The 24626-nt window shown below is 37.0% G+C and overlaps 1 protein-coding gene across 10 annotated transcripts in view; it reads left to right on the top strand.

Moving 5' to 3' along the window:
* The window catches only part of LOC411046 (serine/threonine-protein phosphatase 2B catalytic subunit 2), a 160121-nt gene that overhangs the window by 98377 nt on the left and 37118 nt on the right, over positions 1–24626 (top strand). For 9 of the 10 annotated variants that reach the window (XM_026440048.1, XM_026440054.1, XM_026440049.1 and 6 more), the window contains 3 exons: positions 609–733; positions 8812–8923; positions 14907–15052. In XM_026440048.1, the coding sequence (XP_026295833.1) occupies positions 609–733; positions 8812–8923; positions 14907–15052 (383 nt within the window). Of the gene's footprint in view, positions 1–162; positions 348–608; positions 734–8811; positions 8924–14906; positions 15053–24626 lie in introns of those variants that run through there. The other variant, XM_026440057.1, reaches the window with a different exon arrangement.

The following is a 24626-nucleotide window of genomic DNA, read 5'->3' as shown; positions in this document are numbered from 1 at the left end:
TGTTTTCTCTATTTTTTTTTTTTTTTTTCCCTCGTCGAAGGCGTGGTCGCGACAATCTGGTTCGAACGTAACGAGATACTATATTTACGATAGCTTTCTCTTTGTTTTTTCTATTTATTTTTATCGAGTAGATATATAGATCCCTGGATGTTGAAAAAGTCGATATTTCTTTGGCCGTGGTAGAAAGAAGGTAGAAAGTATTTAAAAAGTATGGAAAATGGAAAAATAAACGGAACGAATCGTGAAAGATGATTTATGGTTTCACGCGTGTGAAATTAGGAGAGCTTTGAGTATCGATTGGAATTTGGATTTTATAATCGATGGATTCATCATTATCGAATTTTAAGGTATATTGGATAACAGTTGTCTTAATGAATTTTTACATCGATTTAAAAGAAAATAGTGGCCCATCTCCACTGGAAATAGGGAAAGATTCGAAAGAAAAACGTTTCGAATATCTTTCAAACTCGAATTATCGACGATGGAAATTATCTTATCGAGATAAATTGAAAATTATATCGAAGAACTCGTTTCATCCTGATTAGTTTCCTTTCTTCCTTTCTCTTTTTAGAAATGCTCTGACCAGTGTGTACCTGTCTCTGTTTCAGTGTGCGGCGACATTCACGGACAGTTCTACGACCTGATGAAGTTATTCGAAGTGGGCGGATCACCCTCCACGACAAAGTATCTCTTCCTCGGCGATTATGTAGACAGGGGTTATTTCAGTATCGAGGTGAGTTTGAAAATTCATCATTCCCCCGTCTCTCACCCTAACTTTAAACGCATAAACGTTGGATTAGAAATTGATCGAGAAATTAAAAATCTCTTCGTTTGAAATAATTAACATCTCGGCAACAAAGCGTCTAGATTTCCTTTTCCCTCGATTTTGCTTTTTATATCGGGAAGAAGAGTGAAAATTCGCCTTTTTTTTATCGCCATGATGGAATAAGATTCGCATCGATGGGGGAGTTGATCTCCCTCTCCTTCCATGGACTCTGTAATTAACCGTCCGCTCGATTAATTGCTCGATTAATAGCTGGAGTTGAACGATAAAGAATCTCGTGGGAGGGATCTTCTTCTTGGAGATTTGCATTTCTCGATTCGATTTTCCGCGCGCGGTTTTTTATCGCTCTCGAAGCGCGCGTTTCGTTTCGAGTGTAGATACAGAAAAGATTTTATAAACATCAACTTCGTGAGAAAAAAGAAAGAAAGAAATTTTTATTGGATTAATAGATATTTTCATTTCCCCGCTCGAACCTGGAGATTTTTAATTAACAATAAAAAGTATAACGTGCCGTGCAATTCTCTCTGTGAAATATGAAACGTAGTCGTTAAGTGGAAGAAATTAGTGGTTAATTAGATGGGAAGAGAATTACTTAGAGTTGTGCCGGTAACTAATTAGAGCCAGTTTACATGTACTTCTTCTCCCAGGCCACCTTGTAAATTTTTTTATTCAATTAGTAACTCGTTACGTGTCATTGGCGAGAGTTTCTTCTTTGCAATCAAAAGAATTGCACGTATCACAAGTATTTCTTCTTTCTTTTTCCACTTCGTGCAGTATAACTCTTTTCACAACAGACTTCTCTGTTATAAACCCTCATTCTCAATAGTTTCTCGTTCAATATTATTTAAAACAAAACGAAATCGAGCACGTGTCATTTATAAATACGATATTAAAAAATGGAACGATAATCTTTTCGAGGATATATAAATTATACAGAATTCGTTCATCAGTCTGGCGGCGTTATACACATCACACACACTCTCGAGTGTCGAACCAATCTAACTCCAATGTTTCTAAACCTGTAAATGCCACGAAATGAAGCGATGCATCTTCGTCACTGTCGCTGTTCCATTAATGAATTTCATCCCACCAAGCAGGCGAGATAAACAGTTGTACGTGCTCCACGTTAACACAATGGAATCGAATTATCGTTTCGACTCGAAAATATTTTTATCCTTAAATTAATTCAAATTAAACGCATCTTCTCCGCAAAATATCGAAGTCATCTCGAGAAGAAAGAATCCAATCTATAATAAAATAACGATTAAAGGAAACTCGTCCTAGAGGATGAGGATTTCGAAAAATCCAAGGGGCAGTTTTATTAAGAGGATCTTCCTCCTCTCTTCTTGGACAACGCGAGCATCTGCACACGCGACGAACCTCCTCCTCCTCCTCCTCCTCCTCCGTGGAGATCGATACTCTCTATCCGCAATATGCTTCGCTGGATTCCCTGGAGAGAAAGAGAGAGAGAGATCGTTGAGATCCTCTTTTACCGTGCGATATACACGCCTTTCCACGCGGTAAATTTTCGTTTCTCAAGGAGGGGGAGAGAAAGATAAGGGGGGAAAGTATGGAAGAGAAGATATTTATTAGCGGAGGAGTGTTTGTCGAGATGATGGAGGAAGAGAGAGAGAGATGCGTGTAAGAGGAATATTTAACGGCGATGGAGAAGATAAGTGGAAATGGAGTGCGTGTGAAGAGTTGTAAATGGGTTGAGAGTGTGTGGAAGAAAGGATATAAAAGTGAAAAGAGAGTTGATCAGGAGGAGAAGATTCGAAGTGGAGGAGGAATGAAGAGGGGATTGATTATTCGATTGAGTTCGAAAGGGAAAAGGAGAATATCGAGGAGAAAGGAGAGAAATAGAATTGAAGAAGAAATGGAAAATGATAGACAAGTTTGAGAAAGATTGATTAAAGATAACGTGGAATTATTCTTGCTCTCCGCGCTGTTATTTAATATTATCGAATATTTATAGGGATAAATTTCTTCCCGCATTGTGAAAGGAAATAACAAGTTTAGGCTTCTTTTTTTTCTTCCATATTGTAAAATTTTAAATATCCCTTCGAGTGAAACTGAATTTAATCGAGTATATTTTCAAACGTGAAAAAAAAAAATTATTAAAAATTACTTGAAGATGAAGTGTGAAGAAGACATACCAGAGATGAATCAGTGGATATGGCAATTATGTGTAAAACAGGATCAAGATTAAGTGACTAAGAACGGACCAAAAGCCATCGACTTTATGATAAACGATTGAGTTTCCAACATTTGGAATTAGAGTTTGATTTCTGGGACTTAGGAGGAGTTCTTGCAAAGACGGATTCTGCTTCATCTGGTGTTAAGTAGAATTTAAATCGTGCCATCACGGATTCAAATACGATTCAGAGTTTACCAGGAGAGATTAGAAGAGATTCTTAAGATTAAACAAATTAAATAAATTATACCATGGATTTTTTACAAAGTCTCTTGAAAACGTATCCTCTAAATAATAAGACGAGCTTATTATATCAAATTTTTGAACAGAACTTGTAATAATAATTTTTAAATAACCAGAATCGAATTACAACAAGGCATCGAGTTTTGAAACGAAAGAAGCCAAAGAAAGGATTGAAGAATCGAAGAAGAAAGTCGCGTTACGATAGAAGAAAATGGAGGAGAAGGGAGTAGAGGGAAAATTGGACTCGGTTAAAGCGGAAACAAAAAGGGTCCGTTGGCGAAGAGGAAGCTGAAACGAGTCCCTGAAGCGATTCTTGGGCGGCAAGAAGTGAGCAAGAATAGGGAACGAATCGAGAAAGATGGTTATGACATACGGGAAAAAAAGCAAGGGAAGGAAAATAAATTGGAGGATTCTGCGAAGGATCAATCCTTTGACCCTCTTATCCTTATATCGTCGATATCGTTTAATGGATTTCTTTCTTTCGTGTGTATCCTTACTCCTTCCTGCTCAAAGACAAAAACGTATGAGGAAGATTATCGGTTAAAAGTGTTTGGAAAAGATATTCTTTACAATTAAAATTAATTAGCAATAATCTATAAATTTAGGGAGAAGAAATTGACGATGATATTCTCTCTCATTTCCATCATCGAATCTGATAAAATTACTATTCTTATAAACAAAGCATTTTCTTTTCAATCTCTTGGATTTTTAATATTTTAACGATACGAAATTTTTTGGCTGGCGATGCACACTGTTTTCCAGATCGGTTTTGGCTTAAGGAATTACCTCGAGGAAACGATTTTACTTCCCTTCTCGGACAGAATACTTCAGCTACTGATCCTTCTCCTCTCAGGTGGAGATCAGGGAGAGCATAAATGGTAGTTTATAGGAATTGGTCTCTCGAGTTTGTATCTCCTTTTCTGGGTCGCCGGAAGATCGATCACGAATAATCCTTTTCGCTCGAGGATCGCTTCCCTTTTATTTACCTTAAAACAATAGGAGAAGAATAGGGATACTTTTACCTTTCTTCTTGACAAGAAATTATAAAAAAAAAAATCGGCATAGCTTTCGTTCAGAACACGACGAATTATTGTCAAGACTTGTACAATCGTCAGAGATGATGCTTCTTTGCGTGAAAGAAAAATTGAACGTTGAACCAAGTCAAAAGCGGTTTCACTATTCGGAAATTAACAGAATCGTTCGAGGTTTTCTTCGTGTTTCGCGAAATATAGAGAAAGCGTTTGTCACGAACACGAAAGGACGGCTCTTCCGAATCTTGAGAATAATGAAAGTGGATGTCTACGAGACAATTTTACGGCGTGTAAACTGCGGGACAATGGCCGGATAAATGATTTCGTTGCGATAGAAGGAGGTGGTGTTGGCGCTTAATTATAGGGGGTGGAAAAAGGGAGTATCGCTCGAGTGAGTTCGCAAAGGGACGGCCGAAGGACTTGGCGCACAAAAGAGCTGGCGGGGTAGACAGTCGAATGAATTAACAAAGTGGAATTAATCGATTCCAAAGAGTCCGTCGAGGTTGTGATGGAATTTTCGGTTTTAAGAAAATTGCCGTTCCCCTTGTCAGAATATAATTTCAAATACGTATGGAAAAACAGACGATACGACGATTTATAACTTTTTCTTCTTGCATTGGAAAATGTTCAAGTTCTTATTCGAATATTTACTATGCACAAGTCGATATCTTGAGTTATTCACAAATTATAAATCAAAATTCGATAGAATTGAGTAGATTCAAGCGTCTATACACTTTGCTTGAACGAGAATCGTTGCTCGAGCAAAATCACAAATGAAACTTGGATTTTTCGTGTGAAAAATATCGTGTGGGAAAGTTAAAAATTTTGGCACCAAAACACCCTTGGAAGGTAGAGGGAGCCATGCCATTAAAGCCCGTTTTTGTTTTATCCCGATATTTCAATTGGTTGCCGAGATATAAGGACTCAAAGTTTCCATACCGGGATACGAATGTGACACACTGACCTATATTTTTTCCAGGAATCGTGCCTGCTCACTTCTTTAGGCATTGGGATAGGTCAGTGAAGCGAGGCGCGAGCGAGAGGTCCGAGTAAGCGACAAGGACAAGGATAATAAAACGACGAAAAATTACCCTTCTCTTTACGCGACGATATCTCGGCAACCGGAAGTCGTATCGGGATAAACGAAAAAAGGTTTCAAAGGGCAAGGATCCGCGCTTCTAACGATCGTTCAACCGTTGACCGGAAGTCGTTATCTTCGGAATTATAGCGATTCAAAATTTCGGTAATTTTAATAGGATTCGATCGGTTTAAGGCGAAGGATTAAAAAATTACCTCTTCTTTACGCGATGATATCTCGGCAACCGGAAGTGGTATTTAAATAAATGAAAAGGCGTTTTAAAGGGCAAAGATCCGCGCTTCCGATGATCGTTGATTCGTTGACCGGAAGTCGTTATCTTCGGAATTATAGCGGTTCAAAGTTTCGGTAATTTTAATAGGATTCGATCGGTTTAAGGCAAAGGACTAAAAAATTACCTCTTCTTTACGCGATGATATCTCGGGAACCGGAAGTCGTATTTAAATAAATGAAAAAGCGTTTTAAAGGGCAAAGATCCGCGCTTCCGATGATCGTTGATTCGTTGACCGGAAGTCGTTATCTTCGGAATTATAGCGGTTCAAAGTTTCGGTAATTTTAATAGGATTCGATCGGTTTAAGGCAAAGGACTAAAAAATTACCTCTTCTTTACGCGATGATATCTCGGCAACCGGAAGTCGTATTTAAATAAATGAAAAGGCGTTTTAAAGGGCAAAGATCCGCGCTTCCGATGATTGTTGATTCGTTGACCGGAAGTCGTTATCTTCGGAATTATAGCGATTCAAAGTTTCGGTAATTTTAATAGGATTCGATCGGTTTAAGGCGAAGGATTAAAAATTACATTTTATTTACGCAATAATATCTCGGGAACCAGAACTCATATTAAAATAAATAAAAAAGTGTTTTAAAGGGAAAGGTTCCGTGCTTCTGATGATCCTTCGTTCGTTGACCGGAAGTCGTTATTTTCGGAGTTGTAGCGATTCAAAGTTTTTCAAATTTTAAAGTAAATTGCGCGATAAATACGATTATTTTTGAAAGGATATTACTTATAACGATATTATTAATGGTAAAGATAATTGGAAATATACATTCAACAACAACGAGCTCCTCGATCGCGTTATTTTCACGATGCAATTTTACTTATTTTATTTTTTTGTATTCAAGATACTTCATATTTCATAATTAAACGATTTTAGTTGTACATCTCCCTTTACAATTGTGCCAAAAATCTTGCAATTCTTTGTCTCTCGGAGAGCAACGAATTTAAGAAATTAACGGGATCTTTACAAATTGCAATTCGACCCGACTGCAATAATCCGAATAAAACGAAGCAAGTGTCGGCAAAGATAGAAGAATCTGGCACGATGACTAACGCATTCGCGATACGGAACGACGTTGTTTGGATCAGTGACACGATGCACGATCATTTGCCAACGTTATAAATCAGGCTCACGGTTAAATGATATTTTGTCACGTACTCCACGTAGAAGAATCGTCGTAAGAGAGTTTTCTCTCTGTGCAAAAATATCACGTTTCGCTTATAATATTTATAAGACGATCCATTGTTCTCGCGCATTTCCTCGCCAATTTTCATTTTTCTTCTCGAATCGTTCTCGACATTCGAAATTCCCTTTCGGAAGATTATTCGTCGCTCAAAATTAACGATTCTCAGACGTGTTACGAATTCTTCGACTCTCGTAACAAACCGTGACACGTGTCCAAAGATGAATTAACAAATCGTCGGATCGATAGCTGTCACATTAGATGAACAAGTGGACAACTTTTCTTTGTGCTTGGCTATTTTCTTTTATATCGATGCTCAAACTTGATTTCATAGATACAAGAAAATCCCTGATTCGTATTAAATAACATTATTCGAAATTTCTAATAAAAGTAAAGATTAAAAAATAAACGAACGCGTTTCCCATTCCACAGCCAGATGAACATTATTCCCAACTCTGCAAACATTAGAGAGTTAAACTCGTTGAATTGGGGCTCGGAATTGATACAGGTTATTACCGATCCGTGTTTGCGAAATAGACCATGATGTCTGGTAATAAAACGAAAATGGATTTCGTAGGAACGGCGATGATAACGCGTAACAGAGCCGCGGATAACGGCGACGGGTGCACAAAAGCACGGGAGCATCGATCATTTTCCGAATTTCTATTAATCAACTCTTCCGATCGGCTCGAGTAATTAACCGGTTACACCCCTCTCCCCCTCCTCCTTCGTAAATGAAACAAAGGGTTAAATATACGCGCTCGAAATGGACCGATACTTTGGAATAATTTAACGAAAACGCGGGAATTAATTGACCGATCTCCTCGTTTAAATTATTTTCAATACCCTTTACTTTATTCGTTCGTTATTATTAATCTCTCGAAGATTCGAAAGAGGATACTTTCAAAGTAAAACATAGACAAAGTAGCCTGATTTATTTTTCCTTCGAATTGAAAATGACACGAATATTTGGAAATCGAAGGAATCGTCTCTCACCACGAATCTGAATGGTGGTAATCGCCTCGAATTATCATAATCTCGCGGCCACCGTCGTCATCTCTCGCCAATAAAATGCACTCAATCCCGTTGTCGAGAAGTGGCCGGACAATCGACGGCGTTCACGGCTACTTGTGCACGATTGTTCCACGCGGGGATATACGCGTGCATTAATTCCCTCTCTGTGGATACCCGCGTTCGAAACAAACGGTTAATGTTATACACGATGAATAAAACATACGCGACGCGCCCCCCTCCTTCGCCCTTCCCTCGATTCGATATCGATTCGAGCAAACGCGGCCAAGTTTCGACGATTGTTTCACCGCTTCACGTGAAGAGTTGCGTTGCACTCGCGTTGCGCTTTTATCGCTTGGATAAATTATTCCAAAGAATTTTGGGATTATGAAGGAGGAGCTCTTGGACGATCTTTCTTTTGATTTGAAGAGAGATAATGAAAAATGTAATATTATGTTTATGTTTTGTGGCTGGATTGATAATTATAGCGTGGAAATTAAAAACGAAGAAGGGGTGGAATAAATTTAGCTCGTTTCAGGAAGTTTTATAATTCGTTGGAAAATATGATAATTCACATTTCATTTTTTTTTTAGGAAAGGCTCTCTGATAAAAATTACGAGACACAATTTTTCATTATTTTCGCGGGAAGTAGAATTAAAGAGAGAATTCGATTGAATATATTGAAGCAAGGCTCTGTTCTCTTGGCAAACGTATCGTATTGAATTATCCTAAGCATAATTCCGTTTATGTGGCGTAATGAAGCGCGATTATTATAATAATCACGTTCAACTCGTGTGAGGAAAATTAACAACCTACACGGAAATATTTCGAGCAATTCGTCACGCGGCCGCTTCATCCACGAGACGAGACGAATTTCGCGTAATTTCGTCTAAGAGTGATGTATATAAAAATTAATTCCTTTTTTTTTTTGCGCAAGGAGATACGTTTTACAATTCAAAATGACGTTTCTCTTCTCTGTTGTTTGTTCCAGTGCGTATTGTACCTGTGGGCACTTAAGCTGTGCCATCCAACCACACTGTTCCTCCTCAGAGGCAATCACGAGTGCCGTCATCTCACGGAATACTTCACATTTAAGCAAGAATGTAAGTATAATAACGCAACGAAGTGAAGTATTTTGGGATCGATTCGAGAATTTTGTTCCCTGTTGATTTTTCATTTTTCAAGATTGGAAAAAAAATAAATAAACAAATTCTCTCTCTTCCTTTCTCTCGCGATTTTCGAACGAAAGATGAGATTCCCGATTTTCTGCCGCTTGTTCACACCAAGTTCTTCGATCGATTTTCAACGGGCGATCGGTTTCCCTCGATTTCATTTCGAGTTCAAATTTCAACGGAACCGCGCAACGATGCGGGAATAAAAATCGAAATAAAAATCAGCATTCAAAGCACAAAGGATTCCGTGTATTACTATTCCATTCTGGATTTTCATCCTACTCCCTTTTCGTCGAAACTGGTGGCATTCTTTGTTACGATTGCTTGATTTTCCTGGCTAAAAACGGTTTTCGTTTACGAAAGAAAGGATTTAAATATCGTTCATCGATTTAACTTCTTTAACTTAATTTCTTCTGCATTAATCTTCTGCTTCGTTCTCCAAGTAAACATTTCTTCGTTCGCAATTTCTTTTTTTTTTTAGAATATATCTTTCGACTCCACTAGCTTTTCTCAATGTGATTTCACAATGTCAATTTTGATATCTTTTTTTCTTCTTCGTTCATTTATTTTATATCCATCCATTGAATGGACGTAAAGATAAATTATCTTCGTAACGAATACGTGATGATACTGCAATCGAATAAATCACAACTCGTAAATCGTCTGGTGAAAAATTAATGACGCGACTAACGCTATTACACGAACGATAAAAAAAGAGTACTTAGTAACTCTTAAAATATAACAAGTTTGTAATCTGTCAAAGCTGGGATTGATACGTTTAATTCAAAGTTTAATAGAATCTCGAAACGTTCTCGTGACGACATCGTTAAGCGCGAAGATTCAGACAAGATTCTTTTAAAAAAAATTCCGAAACTCGAATGATCCTCTTGGAAATTTCATCTCGATTCGCAGATACACTTTTTAATTTCGTTCGTTTCAAAATCTATTCGACATTTTGCAGAGTTGATAGAAATTGCATTCTCGATTCCAGAAGAGTATATCAAAAAAATTTTCGTTTCTCCAATCAATCATAGATTGATATATCTAACGTTCGTTATTCCTTACTTTTAGTAGATGAATCATCGATAAATTCATGATCTCGCAAAGAAATGCGCGTTAAACTAAATTACGCGTAGCAAAAAGCGATATCTCTTTCTCTACGAATATGTGCAATGGCAATTCGTTAATCCTTATCGATGCACTGCCATTGTCAAAGCATCGTCAAAGTGATGCACGATGCGCCATCCAATATGTCAATCTATTTGTCGTTAACAAAGTAATCCCTCTCGTTTGCAGTTTTCTTCCAGCATCGATAAGAATTCAGATATGTCTCTTTAACACTTTACCTTGATATAAATCCTAAATTTTATCATCTTTATCCACTTTCAAAATTATCCACTTTCATGCAACATATGCATAGACGTATCTATTAATGAGAGAAGATCTTCGTTCTCACAGATTTCTTCCAGCATCGATAAGAATTCAGATATGTCTCTTTAACACTTTATATACATTTTAAACTTTATCTTGCAACATCCTTATCCATTTATATCTCTTTAACACTTTATATATACTATACTTATACACACTATACTTATTATTTGTATCTTAAACTTTATCTTGCAACATTTTTATCCATTTGCTTTTCAACCTTCCATATATGCATAGAGTATCTATTAATGAGAGAAGATCTTCGTTTACATAGATTTCTTCCAACATTAATAAGAATTCAGATATGTCTCTTTATATATTTATTATTTATATATCTTAAACTTTATCTTGCAACATCTTTATCCACTTGCTTTTCAATCTTCCATGGAATATATGCATAGAGTATCTATTAATAAGAAAAGATCTTCGTTCATACAGATTTCTTCCAACATCGATAAGAATTCAGATATACCTCTTCAAGTAACTTTAATAAACTCGATATGATTCTGAGAAATTCTCTGTGTAAATTAGTCTCGATCTTCGTTTTTTCATTCGGAGAAAGCAATATTTCCTTGCTTACATGATACTGGATAGATCAGATTGCGTTTAGGGATGAGTTTTCTTGTCAGAAAATAACTATTTTCCCTCGTAATCGAATTGAATGGCGGGGGACGCGTGTTTTTAGGGGTCTCTGCGTGGCGCAGGCCGCGGAAAACGTGGTATCGATCGTGGAAAATTGTCCGATACTGGGTCAAACCGCGTGTATTTACAAGGCTCGCGATTTCAACCGAGGGAGAATCGGGTTAAGGTCGAAGACCGATAATCAAAAAAGAAGGGAGGGATTGGATTCGATCTTCTTTAATTGTTTGAACGCGCCTTTTTAACGCCAAGCCCTGATACTTCTTCGAATAGAAAAGAGAGTAATTAGACGATTTTGTTCTCCTTTTCGCAATTAGCTCTTTTTTCTTCTTCTTTACGCGATGCGTAATTTTGGACAATTTTATCATTATTCGTCTCGTGTTGTGAGAAAATTCGATTTCGTATGGAATAAGCACGATGAAAAGAGTTGAGGATTGGATAACAGAGGAGGAGTTTTGACCGGATTGGTCCGTGAAAGGATATCGCGTTAAGCAATTTCCACGAAACGATCGGAAAAGGGATTTCTCGAGACTTTTCGATGTTTTAGGTGTTGCAGGTAAATACAATTATTATCGGATCCCTCTGTTTCTAGATATATCTTGTTGGATATACCTTCTTTGAGAAAGTTTTCCTTAAGAAAACAATCTGAGAAAAAGAAGATACATCTAACAAAGAATCGTATATATATTTCTCTTATCCATCGATCGAGAGAAATTTTTAAATTAATAAATATTACGTTTCTATATATAAATATCGTGGAATAAATTAATAATTCCTTTGTCTCGAGAACGAAAACAAATCGAGCCACGATACGTATATGTATACATACGCGTGTTAATATATTCCTGTAAATATAATTTCGTATTAGAAAATCAAAACAAACGTAATGTCGACACTTCGAATACGAATACATAAACAATACGCGCATAACTAATTCGTCTTTCGAGGAGTTCACATCGAGACGCTCCTACTTCCTTCCAAAATTTTTAGAATTATCGGTATTTATACTTAAAAAGTTTATTTTATCTTTTATTTTATTTATCTTATTTTTAATTATCTATTATCTTAAATAAAATACTCGTTATTTTTCGAAGATAATACCGGGAGATAAGTGGAATCTTGGATGGTAGGGATAAGAATAAAGACGTTTAATTTTCGTAACATCATCCTTCCCTACACGCTCGTCCCTCCTCGCCCTCCTCTTTCCCCTCTTCGCTCACGCCTCTCTCGTTGTATTAACGAGAGGAGATCGGGTTCCGCCCCCTTGACTTTCTTTTGATCCCCAGTCAGACATAGCGCTCAGACACTCGAGAAAGCTCATTTGCGAGCTTTTGACCCGAATAAATAAGTCAAGAACGAAACGATTTCGAGTTTCGTCGCGGGGTGGACGAGAGTTCCCTGCGTTTCCCGTCCGGAGATCGAGATCCCCCGAGAATCTTTAGATTAGTCAGAGAGAGAGAAAAAAAAAGTGAATTTCCCGTAAATATTCCCGGATTAAAGAGAATTGTGATTAAAGAGAATTTTTTTTCATACTTGATTCTTTTTCAAAATTTTTCGAAAGGAATACATTATGGGAATTTTAGAGATCTCTTCTCTCGAGTCTTATCCCTCCGTATATTTTGATTGAAAGTTGAAGAAGATATCTTTCAAAGATCGGTTTAAAAAATTAGATAGATAGATTTATAATTATATCATCGAAAATTTGTTAGTTTTTCAAAATTTTTCGAAAGGAATATATTATGGAAATTTTAGAGATCTCTTCTCTCGAGTCTTATCCCTCCGTATATTTTGATTGAAAGTTGAAGAAGATATCTTTCAAAGAAGGTTTAAAAAATTAGATTTATAATTATATCATCGAAAATTTGTTAGTTTTTCAAAATTTTTCGAAAGAAATACGAAGGAATATGGAAATTTTAGAGATCTCTTCTCTCGAATCCCTCCGTATATTTTAATTGAAAGTTGAAGAAGATATCTTTCAAAGAAGGTTTAAAAAATTAGATAGATAGATTTATAATTAATTATCATCGAAAATTTGTTAGTTTTTCAAAATTTTTCGAAAAGAATACATTATGGAAATTTTAGAGATCTCTTCTCTTGAATCTTATTCGTATATTTTGATTGAAAGTTGAAAAAGATATCTTTCAAAGAAGGTTTAAAAAATTAGATTTACAATTATGTCATCGAAAATTTGTTAGTTTTTCAAAATTTTTCGAAAGGAGTACGAAGGAATATAGAAATTTTAGAGATCTCTTCTCTCGAATCTTATCCCTCCGTATATTTTGATTGAAAGTTGAAGAAGATATCTTTCAAAGATCGGTTTAAAAAATTAAATTTATAATTATATCATCGAAAATTTGTTAATTTTTCGAAATTTTTGTATTGATAGTATATATTTGCTTTAGGGATGTATATGAAAAAAGGACGCGAGAGGAAAAAATCTATAATAAGAATCGAACGGAGAATCGAAGAATCGAAGTCGGTAGAAGTTGAAGAGTTTGGAAGGGACACTTGGAACTTTGTAACGGATAGTTCTTTTAATGGAGATCTTAGGTTCGATTGTCTCAGATGTTTAGGAAGCTTGCTTTGGAGAGTAAATAGCAAGGGAACGTAATGGAAGTTGTCGATTGAGAGAGAGAGATATCCTATTTTTCAAAGTTTTTTAAACGCGCATCCTCGACGTTAAAAGTGGCAGGAATTATTCCTTCTCTCGAATAGAATAAATAAAACCAACGAACGCACGCATTTTTTTTTCAAACAATTTCTCTTGCAAAATAAAAATCAACAAGAATCATCATCCTTTCTAAAAACGAGACAAAGGAAAAGAAGAAGAAAGAAATCTTGGGATCCTTTCCACTCCATGGAACGCCAAGTTTCTCCCTTTACTTTTCACTCGAGGCAGCGAAAATTCCTCCAATGGAGGGATTTATTATTCTCGGTGGACGGAAAGGGGTGCGTGCACCGCCCTCCTCCGTCCTTTTGCGATGTCTTCACGCATGGAAACTTGCCCTCCCTTGCCTCACCCTTCTCCATTGCTCTCCAGAGCCTTCTCTTTTCTTTTTTATCTATCCTTTACCCTTTTCCCCCAGGAAGAATAATCGTGCGCGTTCCATATTCTTTTGCAGCCAAAGCTCCATTAAAAAAAAGAGCTGCGATTGAAAATTGCGATTCCTTTCCTTTCTTTAGATAGAATAATATCTCTTTCAAAGATTTATTTATCCTTTGCTTCTCTTTCGACCTCGTTCGTGCGAAGAGAAATTCTCTTGGTCTTCGAAATGTGATCACAGATAGTTTGGATGACGATGATGATGCTTGGAATTTTTAGAAATAACAGGAATACTTCATTAATTTCGATGAATAAGTTACAGAAGTTAATATCATCGTTAACATCTTCTTGTTTTCACCACTTTATTCTTTGTTGCAATCTATCTAAAAAAAAAAAGAAACAAAACGGATGAAAACTCCACGATTATAAAAATAATAAAAAAAAAAAGAACTGGCATGGAACACATTCGCATTGCACAAGCATCTTCTCAAAGATTCCATTCATAATAATATTCCAAACGACAGCCAGTCAATTTGAAAAGGCAAACTTTACCCATCCACCCACCCCTTTCCTTTTCTTCCCTCCTCCTCCCCCTCTATTCAGTTCCGTTGCTCGCCGAGGACAAAAAGCGTCCGACGAACAAAACGGGAGAACGCGTCTATAAAAAAGATAGAGAGAGAGAGAGAGAGAGAAAGGGAAAAAAAGCACGTGGAGACAATCGAGCGCGTATCGAGTTCGTTGTTTCGAAACGAACGCGTGAAACGTTGGTACGTTGTTGACGCGTTGTTTCTCTGCTTGCAGGTAAAATAAAATACTCGGAGAGGGTGTACGACGCTTGCATGGACGCGTTCGACTGTCTGCCGCTGGCGGCTCTCATGAACCAACAGTTCCTCTGCGTGCACGGTGGACTCTCGCCGGAAATTCACAATCTAGAAGACATACGCAAAGTGAGTACAAGAGAATAGAGTTTCATTGAGATATCCTTGTTGAGTGGGTTTAAGTGAACTCCTTTGGTGAACCATGTAATGATTTTATAGTTTTTTATAGTTGATGGAGGGGATCTTTGTTGCGATTTATATAGAATTGGAAGAGAGGGCAATAATTTATGTAGCTAGGAATTTTTTTTTAGTAATAATAATTGTTTTATCTTTTTATATGTACGTGATAATAGTACGTCGATTCTTAGAAAGAAATTTCTTCGTTTGTTATATCGGTTTGGTTAGGAAATAAATTTTTTGGCGTAATTTAATAATTCGTACACTTTGGATTAATTGTATATTTTGTGTTTCATATTTCAGTATGTTCTATTTAATCAAATTAATTTACCCGTTTCGTTAAAATTTTTCGATAATTATTGTTAACTTTATAATATGAAACACAGAAATGAGAAAGAGATTTATATATACGTAACATTGGCCCGCTGTTAATTATTTAGTTCGAACCGATCTAAAATTAGTTTCCGTAAATTAAGAAGTTTGAAATTAGCACTCGGAGAATATTTCCTCGTGTTTTCTCTTCTGATTGATTAACAAGCTCCGGTTATTTTCGTCGATTTTAAAATTTCCCCTCCATCCTCGCAATTTATCGGATCCGCCTCGAAAAAATATGGCTTTGTTCGATCCATTTCTTTTCTTTCTCTTTTTTTTCTTCAAATCCTTCTCCAATTCTCTAACGAATTGTCGAGAAATTTCCTTTACTTCGCCCTATCTATGAAATTTTTCGAGGCGAAACCGGAATTCGATCGATGAGCGAATTTTCGTAAATCGGCTGTCAACGAAACGGGAGTACGAGTGTTATTGGAGGAAGCCGGCCTGTGATGGGAGCATTGGAGTACCGGAAACGCGGCAGGGGGGGCCGATGTGCTGCCACCTGCTCTATCGATCGTTCACCTAAGCAGCGTCCACCTGGTCCGCAGCGGGCACGCATCGATGCGTACGCGCGTGTTGTATACGCGTCCTGCATGAAAAATTTCCCTCGAATCTTTCCTTCTCTCCTTCTTTTTTCGATAGAAGAAATTTCTAATTTCTATCTCTAGAAATCTCTATATATCTCTATAATATCTCTAGAAATTCTAGAGATTGTATAAATTCTTATACAATCTCTGGAATAATTCTTAATTCTTTTCGAATTTTTTAGAAATTTAAGATTCTCTAAGAAACGTGGGAGGCTTATCTGGATAGTGGAGAAGAATTTTATTTTTCTTTTTTAATCGTGAGATTTTTTAATGTGAAATATAAAGTTGTACGAGTTATACAGAATCCTAGTATTTTTATGAGAGATTTAATTCTTAATAAATAATAAAGAATTAGAGAGAATTCTAGCTCTCTTCTAGTTTAAAAAAATATCCGGAGAAGAATTTTAGAGCAATTGTAACAATTTTAAGTATCGTAGAAAGTATCGAGAAATAACTCGAAGAAATATAATCATGGACTCGAGGAGATTAAGAAGTGAATTGGGTTAATACAATGGCGGATCGATGAAATTTGGTATAAATTTCGAAGGTAATTAATGCCGATATTTTACGATTCTACCGCGAATGAATTATTGATGTAACCATAACGAATTAATATTCTATTAACGCTGATGCTCCCTGACACGTTTAATCGTTACGCGATATTGCGCTTTCGAGTGTAGAAAACAGAATAATTTCCCTCGGAACGATTAATCTTTCATGCAATTTTTCCATTATTTATTATATCGTTGCACGCGTATACGCGTATACGCGTTATTAACCTTATGACTTAGAATATATTCCTAGGGAGCAGCAATGCTGTGATACCTTATATGAATAACAATAGGATAAAACGTTGAACAAACGCAGCACCGCCTTAATTCCAATCAAAATGTCTCTCGTCCCTCTGTTTAAATAGCAACGATCCATTGTATTCTTCGCCAACAGGGGTGGTAAACGTGTTAGAATAATAGTATTAGAATAATTATATACATTTTACGGTAAAATTTTCGTTTGACTAGATTTCTTCTTCGTTCAATCTTCCATTCCAAGATTTAATCTTTTCCTTTTCTTTTCTCTTGTAGAGGAAATTTCTTTATCCTTTCTTTTTTTTTTTTTCAAGCGTGTTCAAAAAAATTGTCGGCTACACGTGTTTCGCGTTCTCGATTTCCAAGATAAAGATGAGATTCGATGGGGAAATCCTGTTTGTACCCGACTCTCCTCCTTCGATTCCACTCGATCGCAACAACAATCAAACACACGAGCTGTTCGGTGAATTTTTCAACTGGATCTCCACGTTTTCTCCGATTCCGCCAAATTTCCACGGGAAAATCGAAGTTGCCTTCGAAGGTAATAAGCATGATGATGAATTTAATATTTGTTGGTAAAAATTTCCTCTTATTTTTTTCCAGCCAGAAATCGTGTCCCTCAGAGCGAGAATTTATTTTGAAGAATATTCAAAATTATCGTGTATCCATCAAAAAGATTCTTCTTCTGTTTCAATAAGTGAGTTTTTCACGGTGTGAAATACATCGAGATGGATAGAAAGAAACATTAAAAATCGCATTACAAATTTAGATAAATTAACTTCGATACCTTGGAGGAAACGCGTTCGACGGATAGAAGAACGTCGTCCCCTCTCCCTTCCCTTGATATCCGGACGAGACTGTTGTTAATGGAGTTCAATGACAAGATAGGATTTGGTGGTAAAGCGAATATCTAGTTGCCACGTATTCAATCGGTGTTCCATTCGAAACTATCCATTCTCTGCAACATGCTTAAGAGACTGGGTAACCTAATTGGTACAACTTTGGAAGATCTGTTCGCGATTTTCTCGTGTAAACTCTACCAAATATTTTTCAGAGATTTGACTAGAAGAGAGAAAAATTTCAAGGAATCAATTATGATATAAATCAATCAGAATTGATTCCGTCGTCCAATAATCGAGCGAATGCATTCACCTTTTGCTCGCCGCTTATTCGCTTGACGGAGAATCGACTGGTCAAAGAAAGGAGAGGGAGGGGAGAAATTTTCAAAGGGAGCGGATTCTTGGACGTGGGAGGCGCGCCGTTTCGAAACAAGAAATACTAATTGTGAGAGACATCTTTGAATAGCGTCGTCCCGAGCGAAGAACGGAAGGCAATTAACTCGAATTCTTTGTGACCGTTGGGGTCGGAAGACAAAGCTGGTGGGAAACGAACGATCGACGCGAAAGCACTGCGGTGCTTTTAATATTCATCCGTCGAGCGGATAAATATCCTTCCTCCTCGAGTAATTGCACGAGGAGGAATTAACACGGGGAGGAGATCGTGTTAGCGCGATTATGTAATAATAGAATTTATTAGGGGGAGGAAGTGAAAATACGGAAGGTTCAGATGTGAATTTAACAACGAATTAATAGTGAATTGGAGTGAATAAAATATCGAGTTGGGTTAGCTTGCGTTTATTGTTGACTTGAATACGTTTAATATTCTCGATGGATCGGTTAATCTCTGATTTTTCCCTTCGAAAATTCTTCTTCGTTTCATTGCAAAGAGAAAATAAATCTATCTTATCTCGAATTCTTCCTCGAGTTTACAGCAATGTTTGATCGCGATCATAATTTTCATCTTAACTTTCAAACGTTCAAACTTCCTGATCGTCCATTTCGCTATTATATTCGTGTAAGCTGTTGAGCATATATTCTTGTTGAGAGGAGAGGTTTCCACTTTGCGAAAGTGAAAAACTTTGTTCAACTTTTCTTATTCTAATAATTTTGGCAAAAATCGTCGTCTCGTTTTCAAAGAAAAAATACATATACGATGTAAATATTTTTCTCTTCGAGTATTCCTTTAGCATTTCGAGAAAATGAATTCTACTCTTGGAATATCTTTCCAAAAATAATTCCACGAAGAGAGACCGTCTTAGGATCTTACACGATTCTCAAGAACCTGCTGATCCAATGTTTTATTTCCAAGTGATTTTACAAGCGTTAGGTCGGACACATTTGATATGGAAATTGGATGATATCGACGATCCTTTGAGACGAAAGCCCGTAAAATCGTTCGCATATGCTCCTCCTCTCATCCTTCTTGAATTTTCGCCTCTTCTGAAAATTGTTTTCGATGTTAGATCGTGCCCCTCCATCCAGAAAAATTATTATTTTCTGCTCGTAAGATGTAAGAAGGATCGAGATATTCTTTATACAAATTTTTTTTTCTTGGATTATTTGCGAGGAATTCATCAAATGGAACTTTTTTACCTCATTTCTATCCATTTTTAACTTTTCGTAAATTTATTGCATCAATTGATCTCTTAATATAGGCAATATAGTAATTCAAATATATTTTACGGATTATCATTAAACGTTATTTCGTATCCTCGATCTTCCTTTGCATCCAAAAATATAAAATTGCGTTATGCATAATCGTACGAATAATTCACATTACAATTCTCAATAAACCTCCTCTACAGACAAAGACACAGAATCCATTGAAATCATATTTTTATTCCACGAGGTACACGAACGAGCGTCCTCGTGGCCTATATAATCCAAGAGGCAAGAACGGCGTGACGCATCGACGTCAGGGTCCTCGAGGAACAACACCTTTTTATCAACCCGCAGCGCGTGCATTTTCGCGCTTTAAATAGCGGCGGGATCGGCTCTCCCTCCATTAACTTAATCGGCATTGCGGGCTGGCGTGCCACCTATGCGTGCACCACCTCTCTCTCTCTCTCTCTCTCTCTCTCTCTCTCTCTCTCTCTCTCTCTCTCTCTCAGTGAATTCGCTTGTGTTGAGGGAGGATTGGAAAATCGAGGAATAAGGAATGGATGAAGAAGAAAAGAGGAGTCTTGGCTTTGGTCGACCGATTTTCTTCTAACGGTGCGAGTTTCCAACCGTGTTCCTCGGTCACGTATGATGGAAGTAAAAAGGGTGCATCCGTTTCCGGCTGTGCATTCGGCGCGCACAGCTATTCGAGTTTTATAAGCGTCGTTAAAACTTGGCTCGAGGGAGGAGGGGAAGGAAGGAAAGGAGGGAGGGATTGAGAAAAGGAGGAGAAGTATGGATAGAATTGAAATTTTTTGTAAGTTTGTCTTTTTCTGTTTTAATTTTTTCTAAAACCAACAAGTTTTTATACTTTTGATTTTTTTCTTTCTCTCTTTGTTGTCGTTCGTCCAAGTTAAAGAATTTGAAATGTTTGTTGAAGTTTTTGATTGAGTGTAAAAAATGGTTAAGTTGCGTGGAAAAAGTTTCTCGATAAAAGATAAAAACTTTTGTTTTGGAAGAATTTAACGATGGATTTCTCTCGAAAAGAATCCAAAGGGTTAAAGAAAATTCAACTTTTTCATTAAACTCAACATCCATTCAAATCTCTTTATTTCATCTTAACCCTTTCCATATACGAATACATTTTTAATTCGAAAGACATCAATATCCTGCCAATAAGAAAACCATCACTGTCTCATCTAATCTGCAAGATTCCCAACCATCTTACACGTGTAAATTAATTTTCCAAAGAAGAAGAAGAAAAACTCGATGCGGTAACCACTTACTCGTCTACCTTATTGCTCGCCTAAAATCAATTCTTCGTTCAAGGCCATTGCAGGCCGTCGTCTCCCCCACCACGAGCCTCCTCCCCACTCCTCCTCTTCCGTATCTACCATCTTCCGCCCTATCTATCTGCCCGACACGACGAAACGTAACAAAGTACAATGTGAATAGATGAGGGTCGGCCTTGAACCGTCGCTCGACATCGACGTGACAAGACGCAACAACAACAACAACAGCAACAACAGCAACAACAACGTCCTGACTGGTTGAAAACGACGAGGTAGAATTGATCGAGACGCGTGGATCGAGACACGATAATTAGAAAGAACGGAAGCCGGAGAACACACCGGTTGACACCGTTTCCTCGACGTTGTGACGTTGCTCTTTCGAAACGGGTGTGCGGCAGCTTCCTGTTCCTGTTACAATCCGATGTACGATGTTAAACACAGGGGATCGCCGCACCGTGCTCTGCACCAACTCCTGTCCCACGTAATTAACGTGCTATTACAACCCCCGGGTTGTGTATCATTCGGAAACTCCCCTTCTCTCGACGATTCCTATCGAATTTTCCACCCCCGCGTTGACAAACTTTGCTTCTCGTCAGACGTTTAATCGATTGACCATGCTTTACGCGGGGAGGTATTAATAGAAAGATTGTTTTTTTTTTTTTTCCCCTCTAATTGTTCAGTGCGAAATTTTTTTTTTTCTTTTATTGGATTTTGCAGTTCTCGAAAAAATTGGGATAATTCTTTTAATGAAAATTATTACTCGATACGATGTTTAATAAAGGGTGATGATAGAGAGATAATGAAATTAATTCGGAAACAAGCTGCCCACGCGTGAAATTTACGCAATGCGCGGATAAACAGTGATCGCCTACAATGAAAGCCATCATTAGCAGAAAAAAAGGAGACGAGAAAAGTTGGATTAAGAGGGTTACAAATTTCGTCCAAATTATTCTAATAATACGATTTTTATTTTATCTATAAAATGATCCTCTCGAGCAATTCTTCTATTAAATAATAATACTTTGCTCGTTTCGATTTATCATCGTTTAAGAATTTTGCATAGGTTTGTTGCATAGGATAATGTTGGACGGATTCCATTGTATTGTCATCCCTCAACGCCAATCTTGACTGAAATAGATTGTTCTCTGTTGGAAAATCAGATGGAATTTTCATTATAGGGAAATTATACTCATTATAACTTTGGAAAATTAAATTTCAACACTTTTCTACCCTCGATAAAAATGATAATATCCAGAAATTTATCTTGTTGAGGCAAACATTTTTTTTCCAAATAAATAATAAAAATTTTCAATTCTAGCCGATCCAGATGAAGATTTCTTCGAGATAAATAAAAAGAAACGAAAAAGAGAGAGAGAAAGAAGTCGTTGATAAAGTATCAAAGCCGATCGTTTATCCCCTTTGTCCACGAGGAGGACAAAAAAGGGGGGAGGGGGAGAGGCCTCTTAGAGAGCCAGTTTTCGAAGGTCGTCGTCATGTAAATGCGGAAGACGAGGACCACCCCGTGTAGTCGACGGCCGACATTTGGTATTCATATCGGTTGCTCGCGGTTGGAAAACCTGCCTTTTACATAGAAGCATGCGGAATAATACATAACAGCAACGAGGGTATCCAGTAAGGAGGAGGAGGAGGGGTGGGAAGGGGGTTCGATCTGATAAATATTGCATAGTCGTCGGTGTCCCTCGCCACTCTCGCCGCTGTCGTTGGAATTTCGAGCATATTTTGCATAGATATCTCGACGACCAAGATGGAAACGCCCCTTCCTTATCCCATCCCTAAGGAAATAAATGATTCTCGTTATTGCTCGATCGAGACCAGTTAAAATCGATTTCGAGTTGGAAGAGGAGGTGTCAGAAGGAGGGGAGAAAATTATGACGACGGTGTGAAAGGAATTTTTTTTTTTTTTCCTCTTCTTCTATCAACGGGGTGAAAATTTTAGAGGGTTAGAGTGCGTTGAGTGCGGGAGAAAGAAAAGGGGATTCTTGGTTTATGAAAGTGTATATATCGTTGCGGCGACGATTTTGAAAGTGTTGGCACGTTTTTCGTTTAAAAAAAAAAGTGGAGAAAATGGAAAAATGGTGTGTAAAATTTGCCGTGTCGGGGTGAACGTGATTCGTTTCGTTATGGACAGCGCTCTTGATGCTTGGTCTCTTTTCTTTTTTATATGCGAGACGAGGGAAGGAATAAGAGGGTAATGATGCGTCATGTGTCAGCAACTTGAGAAATTTAATAAGTAGATAGATAGATAGATGTTCTTTATCTTTTAAGTACCTTTTAACTCATGATGTCGAAAGGGAAAATTGAATGGAAGAATCTGCTAAACGGGATGTTATATATATTTCTAAATTGTCGCAGTCTTTTCTCGAAAAAGAAAAGAAATATATCGAATTAACGATATATAATTATTCTATTATATTATGAATGCTGAATTTTTGGATGCTCTCCTCTCTCTCTCTTCTTTTATATTTTTCTTTCTTTTTTCTTTTCACCACTCGTCTTATTTTCCCACTGAAAGAGAAGAGTACAGTAAACAAGAGAGATAGCTGGAGAGAGGAGGGTTAACCATCCCATTTCTCCCACGAGAAATATCTCGTAATCTGTCGGAACAGATGCAACTAGTTCGTTCTTTCAAATTCCTCCCCTTTTCCTCCTTTCTCGTCACTTTCGTGCGTCGATGGTGGAAAAAAGCATCTCTATGTGTTTTCCTCTTTATTTTTCCACTCGTCTTCCGCATTCTCTCCCTTTATCCCATTCGCGACAAAGGAAAAAAGTGGAAATTGAAAGAGATTGCGACACTCTCGAGTATAGAATTACTCGCCTTCGTTTATTGTAAAATTACTCCCCTCTCGTTTCATCTGTTTCATCGCCTTGTTACGCGTTTGCCTCCTTTTAATATCGAACTTTCTTCGTATCGAATTGGAATCTTTGAATTATTGTTCTTTAAAGAAAAGGAATGTGTTATAAGTTTTTGAAATTCAGCTTTTTTTTACCTTTTCGAGATGATTCTTAATTGATAAAGAATCATAGATATTTTCTCTGATTAGGGATGAAATCGTTTCGAATTTTTAAAATATTTATATTATTATTTTCCAAAGATTCCCTTTTTTTTCAAAATTTTCTTAATAATTAACAGAATATTCACATATGTATGTAAAGTGATTCCAAGTACAAGAAATTCTTTTAATTCAGACGGAATTTCAAATATTTCATCAAAATTCTCTATACTTTATTATCAATTTTTTCCCAAAAAAGAATTATTTTGAAGAATTACCTTTGATCAAATTTTCTATTGGCAAATTTCTTTACAATTCGTCCCTAAAAAAATATTAACACGTATCGATTTTAAATTGACGCTCCAACCCTTTAAAATCAGAGCTTAAGAGACTTCGATTATCCCTTCGCTTTGATAATGTTTCCATATTCTTGAAAATTTTCAGTTATTTATGCATGCGCATTAATTCGATTTATCCATCAGTTTCGAAGAGATTCGTTAAACGACAGAGAAGAGTCTTGGCGAGCGAAGATCCGTTTGAAGGGAGTTAATTCTTCGCCACGGTGTGTAACGGGGTTAATTAAATCGTGAACGGGTACACATGCTTCTTTGTGGCCGAGATCGCGCGAGTTGAAATCGTTTCGACGAGGAAAACGAGCACGGTTAACGAGCAATTCATACGCCGCGACACGCTGAAATGATGGGAATATAAATACCGCCGCCATTGTCCAGCGTTTCATTTACATGATTTCGTTAGAGGAATAAAAAGGTGATCGATTTTAAGATTTTATTCGCAAAAAGCGATCGTCGCGCAAGAGGATGTGAAATTTTTTAAAAATATCGAGACCTGTGCCCGTTCTCTCAGGATTCAAGGATATCCGTTTGAGGAAGAGTTGAAGAAAAACAGGGAGAAATTATTTTCCTAATGAGAGACATTAAGTTTTTCAAGAATTTTTCTTCTCAATGAGATTATCACGAGATTATTTAAAAATACTTGCATTTTGGAAAGTATTTATATTCT

This window comes from Apis mellifera, linkage group LG4 (assembly GCF_003254395.2).
Source record: "Apis mellifera strain DH4 linkage group LG4, Amel_HAv3.1, whole genome shotgun sequence".
Classification (NCBI taxonomy): domain Eukaryota; kingdom Metazoa; phylum Arthropoda; class Insecta; order Hymenoptera; family Apidae; genus Apis; species Apis mellifera.
Note: the sequence above shows the minus strand (reverse complement) of the source record. Positions and strands in the feature narration are given on the sequence as shown.